The 6,129-nt window shown below is 37.6% G+C and overlaps 1 protein-coding gene across 3 annotated transcripts; it reads left to right on the top strand.

Moving 5' to 3' along the window:
- The first annotated feature begins 336 nt into the window (after positions 1–336).
- LOC131623965 (cellulose synthase-like protein D3) lies at positions 337–5,446 on the top strand. Of its 3 annotated transcripts, none has more exons than XM_058894973.1 (4): positions 337–599; positions 1,378–2,281; positions 2,462–3,269; positions 3,507–5,446. In XM_058894973.1, exons 2-4 carry the CDS (start codon positions 1,416–1,418, stop codon positions 5,256–5,258), a joined length of 3,426 nt encoding a protein of 1,141 aa, XP_058750956.1. In that variant the 5' UTR covers positions 337–599; positions 1,378–1,415; the 3' UTR covers positions 5,259–5,446. The 3 variants fall into 3 exon arrangements, with proteins under 3 accessions (XP_058750956.1, XP_058750957.1, XP_058750955.1); XM_058894974.1 differs by lacking the exon at positions 337–599 and adding an exon at positions 617–968; XM_058894972.1 differs by lacking the exon at positions 337–599 and adding an exon at positions 617–1,002.
- Positions 5,447–6,129: the final 683 nt, after the last annotated feature.

Below are 6,129 nucleotides of genomic sequence, written 5' to 3'. Positions count from 1 at the left end.
AAAATTTGACTTCACTTAATTCAATAAAATTAATATTAATATTTATAAAACTTTCATAAATATACACATAAAAGACCGAGTAAATTAAATTAAATAATTGGATTCATCACGTATCTCGCACCACAGTAGTTTATACCGTGTCTAAAACATTTTCTACCTACTACAATACAACCGTAAAAGCGGTGTTTGTCTGTCAAAATTATTTCTTTCCTAATAAATAATAATTATTAGCAAAAAACATAAGATATTTTAAAAAATCTAAACAATTTAAATTAATAAAGATATTTATTCATACTAGATTGATCATATGATAAAATATAATTTCCCTAAAGTATGATGAAGAGTGGCTGGCCGGTACTGCTTGTTGTTTTTGTGACGACTTACATAAACTCGTTTCTCTTGTCTGTCTTTCACCGTGTCTTGCAAAGGTGACAGTTGGATGTTACTCAAGACCACTTCTTATAAAACACTTTCTCTATTTGTTGAATCTTTCATTATTCTTTTTTTCAATTGATTTTTTCATCTCTTTCTTTCTCATTCTTATAATAAGCACTTTTCATACTTAGATCTCAAAACTCATTCTGCTGCTGCTGGGGCTGGTAAGCTTCTTTACTCTATTTTCTGCTTAAACAAACCCTTGTCAAAAAATCATGCATTAGGTATTTTAGCTTTTTTTTTTTTTGTGATAGTGATGGTTTTCTTGATTAATTGCCGATAATCACGGCGAGAAGTTAGATGATAAATGGGTATGGGTGGTGGACAGCTTTTAGTTTTTTTTTTTTTGAAATTTTATTATTGATTTTTTTTGGGTATTTTGGATTTTGAAGCAATGCTGTGAAGTCAAAAGGGTTTTTTCTTTTTTCAACTTAAGTTCATGTTTTGTGTTTTTCTATTTTCTTCTTGGTGGTGACCAAGAGTCATCTATGAAGGATTGAGTAATTTTTTTTGGATCTCTTACTGTTCATTACGTGAGTGTTTACATGTGTTGTTGTTAAGATTCAGGTGAATGAATCTGATGCCTTTTAATGTTTACATGATTAGTTGCTTTTTCTTTGTTTTGAAAATCTGACGATTTTTTTTTAATATTCTTCAAAACTTTACTTAGATCTAGTGATTTGTTTAGGAATCACTAGCTAATTTCATTTCATATAAGCTTGCAATTGATTGAGACTTGAATGATGTGATGTGTCTTTATATGTTTAGGAATAATTCCTTTTAATGTTTTTCTCTCTCTCATCATAGTACTTTTGAGGTATTGATTTGCAACTTAAAGATTCATTTTTGAACTTTATGTGAGTGTTTGTTTGTTCTTGAGAATTTCATGAAGTTAATTTCGATGTTGATGAGGATCTGATGTGCTAAATTTCTGAATTTCAGGATATTAATTTTGTATCGATCGATCTTTGTCATCGAATATGAATTCGAAATCATTAAAAATGAGCAGATCGTCTCTGTCGTCAACTTCTGATGTATCTGAAGCAAACAAGCCTCCTTTACCTCCAACTGTAACATTTGGCCGAAGAACTTCCTCGGGTCGATACACTAGTTACTCCAGAGATGATCTTGACAGTGAGCTAGGAAGTCACGATTTCATGAATTATACGGTGCATTTACCACCAACTCCTGATAATCAACCTATGGATCCGACAAAGATCTCACAGAAAGTTGAGGAGCAGTATGTGTCGAGTTCTCTCTTCACGGGAGGATTCAACAGTATTACTCGAGCTCATCTAATGGATAAAGTCACCGAATCTGAAGTGAACCATCCACAGATGGCTGGCGCAAAAGGGTCTTCTTGCGGCGTTCCTGGTTGTGATTCTAAGGTGATGAGTGATGAACGTGGCGTGGATATTCTTCCTTGTGAGTGTGATTATAAGATATGTAGAGATTGCTATATAGATGCAGTGAAAGCAGGAGAGGGAATGTGCCCGGGATGCAAAGAACCGTATAAGAACACAGAACTCGATGAAGTGGCTGTGGATGATGGAATGCCACTTCCACTTCCTCCTCCAGTTGGTGGGTCTAAAATGGAGAGGAGATTGTCCTTAATGAAGTCGACAAAATCTGCGCTAATGAGAAGTCAAACTGGAGATTTTGATCACAATCGGTGGCTCTTTGAAACAAAGGGTACCTATGGTTATGGCAATGCTATCTGGCCAAAGGAAGGAGATTTTGGAAATGGAAAAGATGATGTTTCTGAGCCAACCGAGTTGATGAGCAGACCATGGAGGCCACTCACCCGGAAATTGAAGATACCCGCTGCTGTTCTCAGCCCATATCGGTAAAAATCCTTCATTTTTTTTTCCGCGTAAGATGTCTTTGTTTTTGTTTTTTAATATTGATAGATGCATTTTATGTTTCAATATTTTTTCTAGTGATTATAATTATTTGCATTTTACTCTAATGATTCATATTTGGCTTCACTATAACTGACCTATTTGAATGCAATCTGGTTTTACAGTCTCATCATTTTTATTCGTATGGCGGCTCTTGTACTGTTTCTGCATTGGAGGATCACACACAAAAATACTGATGCAGTCTGGTTATGGGGCATGTCTATAGTTTGTGAAATATGGTTTGCTTTCTCTTGGCTTCTTGATCAATTGCCCAAGCTATGCCCAGTAAATCGTTCTACAGATCTTAATGTTCTGAGGGAAAAATTTGAAGTAGTAAGTCCTGAGAATCCTACAGGAAAGTCTGATCTGCCAGGCATAGATGTCTTTGTCTCAACAGCTGATCCTGAGAAAGAACCGCCTCTTGTCACGGCAAACACCATCTTGTCTATTTTAGCTGCTGATTATCCCGTTGAGAAGCTTTCTTGCTATGTTTCTGATGATGGAGGCGCACTTTTAACTTTCGAGGCAATGGCTGAAGCTGCTAGCTTTGCTAATGTATGGGTTCCATTCTGCCGCAAGCATGATATAGAGCCTAGGAATCCGGAGTCATACTTCAGCTTAAAGAGAGATCCTTACAAAAACAAAGTGAAACCTGATTTTGTGAAGGATCGTAGAAGGCTAAAGCGTGAGTATGATGAGTTCAAGGTCAGAATCAATGGTTTGCCCGAGTCTATCCGTCGTAGGTCAGATGCTTTTCATGCAAGAGAGGAAATCAAGGCCATGAAAGTTCTGAGACAAAACAGGGGAGATGAACCTGTTGAGCCTATGAAGATTCCAAAAGCAACATGGATGGCTGATGGATCTCATTGGCCTGGGACTTGGTTAAGTACTTCATCTGAGCACTCAAAGGGTGACCATGCTGGCATAATTCAGGTATAATTTGCAAGCTTTTGAAATTGCTGCTGCAATATATTATAAATAATTGCCGTCAAATGCGGCTCATTCAATCCCTTGTGGCCACAGTCGCAGAGACATAAAAAACATTGATGTCGCAGCCCGGATTGCAATTGCAGTTTTTTTTATAAACCATGCTAAGTAGGTGCTAGAAGTTAAGTTTATTCTCTGCGAGATGAGAATGAATAATTAACGTTTGATAAATGATATTTGCAGGTGATGTTGAAACCTCCAAGTGATGAACCTCTTATTGGAAATGCTGATGATGCAAAGCTTATTGACCTGACTGATGTTGATATCCGTCTTCCCCTTCTTGTTTATGTTTCTAGAGAGAAACGCCCTGGTTATGATCACAACAAAAAAGCTGGAGCCATGAATGCATTGGTCAGAGCCTCGGCCGTCATGTCCAATGGTCCTTTTATACTCAATCTTGACTGTGATCACTATATCTACAACTCCAAGGCAATGAGGGAAGGTATGTGCTTTATGATGGATCGTGGTGGTGACCGCCTCTGCTATGTCCAGTTCCCTCAAAGGTTTGAGGGGATTGATCCCTCTGATAGATATGCTAATCACAACACCGTCTTCTTTGATGTTAATATGAGAGCCCTTGATGGACTTCAAGGGCCAGTGTATGTCGGAACTGGTTGTCTGTTTAGAAGGGTTGCTCTCTATGGTTTTGATCCTCCACGCGCCAAAGAAGACCATGCAACTTTCTGTAGTTGTTGCTTTGGGCGTAATAAGAAGAAGCATGCCAACACCTCGGAAGAGAACCGGGCGCTAAAGATGGGTGACTCTGATGATGAAGAGATGAATCTTTCATCCTTCCCTAAGAAATTTGGGAACTCAAGTTTCCTTATTGACTCAATTCCAGTGGCGGAGTTCCAAGGTAGGCCACTTGCTGATCACCCTGCTGTGAAAAATGGACGGCGTCCTGGTGCTCTCACAATACCGCGAGAGCTTCTCGATGCATCAACTGTGGCAGAAGCCATCAGTGTGATCTCATGTTGGTATGAGGACAAGACTGAATGGGGACAGCGTGTTGGATGGATCTATGGGTCGGTTACTGAGGATGTGGTCACTGGTTATAGGATGCATAACAGAGGATGGAAATCGGTTTACTGCGTGACCAAACGCGATGCCTTCCGCGGAACTGCTCCCATCAATCTCACTGATAGGCTGCATCAGGTTCTTAGATGGGCTACTGGCTCAGTTGAGATATTCTTCTCGAGAAACAATGCAATTATGGCCAGCACAAGAATGAAATTTCTTCAGAGGATTGCATACCTTAATGTCGGAATTTATCCATTCACCTCTTTTTTCCTTATTGTCTATTGCTTCCTTCCCGCACTCTCCCTCTTCTCAGGACAGTTCATCGTTCAAAATCTCAACGTCACTTTTCTTGCCTACCTCTTGGCTATCACTGTGACTCTCTGCATTCTCGCTGTGCTTGAGATTAAATGGTCAGGAATCGAGCTCGAAGAATGGTGGAGAAACGAGCAGTTTTGGTTAATCGGAGGAACCAGTGCCCATCTAGCAGCCGTTCTCCAAGGTTTACTCAAAGTTGTAGCAGGCATTGAAATCTCATTCACACTGACTTCAAAATCAGGCGGTGATGACGTGGACGACGAGTTCGCCGATCTTTATATCGTCAAATGGTCATCCCTTATGATACCACCAATAACAATCATGATGGTAAACTTAATAGCAATAGCTGTTGGAGTTAGCAGGACTATATACAGTACGATACCGCAGTGGAGCCGATTACTAGGCGGCGTTTTCTTCAGCTTTTGGGTATTGGCTCATCTCTACCCTTTCGCAAAAGGTTTGATGGGAAGAAGAGGGAAGACACCTACCATTGTTTTTGTATGGTCAGGTCTAATAGCAATCATAATATCACTCCTTTGGGTGGCTATCAATCCACCAGCCGGTACCGACCAAATCGGAGGGTCCTTCCAGTTTCCATGATCATAGCTCATTTTTTGTCACATTATTACAATTTTCCTTGAGAGTTTAAAATTCTTTTACTCTTGATTCTACAACTCAGTGATAACAGTGAATGGACTTGAATTACTATGTTTAGTTTGCTTGTGAATTTTATTCCAGAAAGTTGTTTTCAGGACACAAATGTTTTAGGATTTTTTTTTTTTTGAAAATATTTTATCATATGATTCTATTTATTCTACTAATTCTCTTAATCGAATGTATATTAGTCTCAATATTTTTCTTATGAATCGTAAATATAACAGCTTTTTTAAGTAAGCAACAAGCTTTCCTTATAAATGGCAAATCTTCCTTCAAATTCTATGAAATCACTTATGTAACATGTAATCCAATAATGAAAGGAATGATGTCAATCCACTTGCTTAATATTATGGGATCCAGGAGAGTGAGCGATCAAAAATTGTTATCGTAAGTTTGGAAATAGAAGAAGACATAAATCTATATTGAAGTAACCCAAATAAGGAGATTTTTACATGGCATCCTTACATTTAACCTGCCACCGCCACCCCACATGCTCTGCTTTTAATACATTACATTATCAATTAAGAATTCATTTTATTATTTATTTGGAACATTTTAGTTTTATACCGAATTTTTTTGTAAAAAAAAAGTAAAGTATTTTATTGGCATTTTTTAAATGTTTGTTACAAACTCGTGTTTTTCATACATTTTTACAGAAGTTTTTGAAAATTTCGATAATGATGCATGTGTTTTATCGAATATTTTAAAAAATTCAACGTAATTGCATGTATTTTTACAAGTTATTTTAAAAAATTTAATAAAAACGCATACAAGCATATCAAAATTTTTGAAAAAACTGATTGAAGAAAATTTT

The sequence above is a fragment of the Vicia villosa genome, unplaced genomic scaffold (assembly GCF_029867415.1).
Source record: "Vicia villosa cultivar HV-30 ecotype Madison, WI unplaced genomic scaffold, Vvil1.0 ctg.000089F_1_1, whole genome shotgun sequence".
Lineage (NCBI taxonomy): Eukaryota > Viridiplantae > Streptophyta > Magnoliopsida > Fabales > Fabaceae > Vicia > Vicia villosa.
Note: the sequence above shows the minus strand (reverse complement) of the source record. Positions and strands in the feature narration are given on the sequence as shown.

Bases quoted from the DNA above. Each gene is read 5' to 3' on its own strand.
- LOC131623965 (XM_058894973.1), top strand. From the start codon at position 1,416: ATGAATTCGAAATCATTAAAAATGAGCAGATCGTCTCTGTCGTCAACT. The intron at 2,282-2,461 runs GTAAAAATCCTT...CTGGTTTTACAG, and splicing joins GCTGTTCTCAGCCCATATCG to TCTCATCATTTTTATTCGTA. The intron at 3,270-3,506 runs GTATAATTTGCA...TGATATTTGCAG, and splicing joins ACCATGCTGGCATAATTCAG to GTGATGTTGAAACCTCCAAG.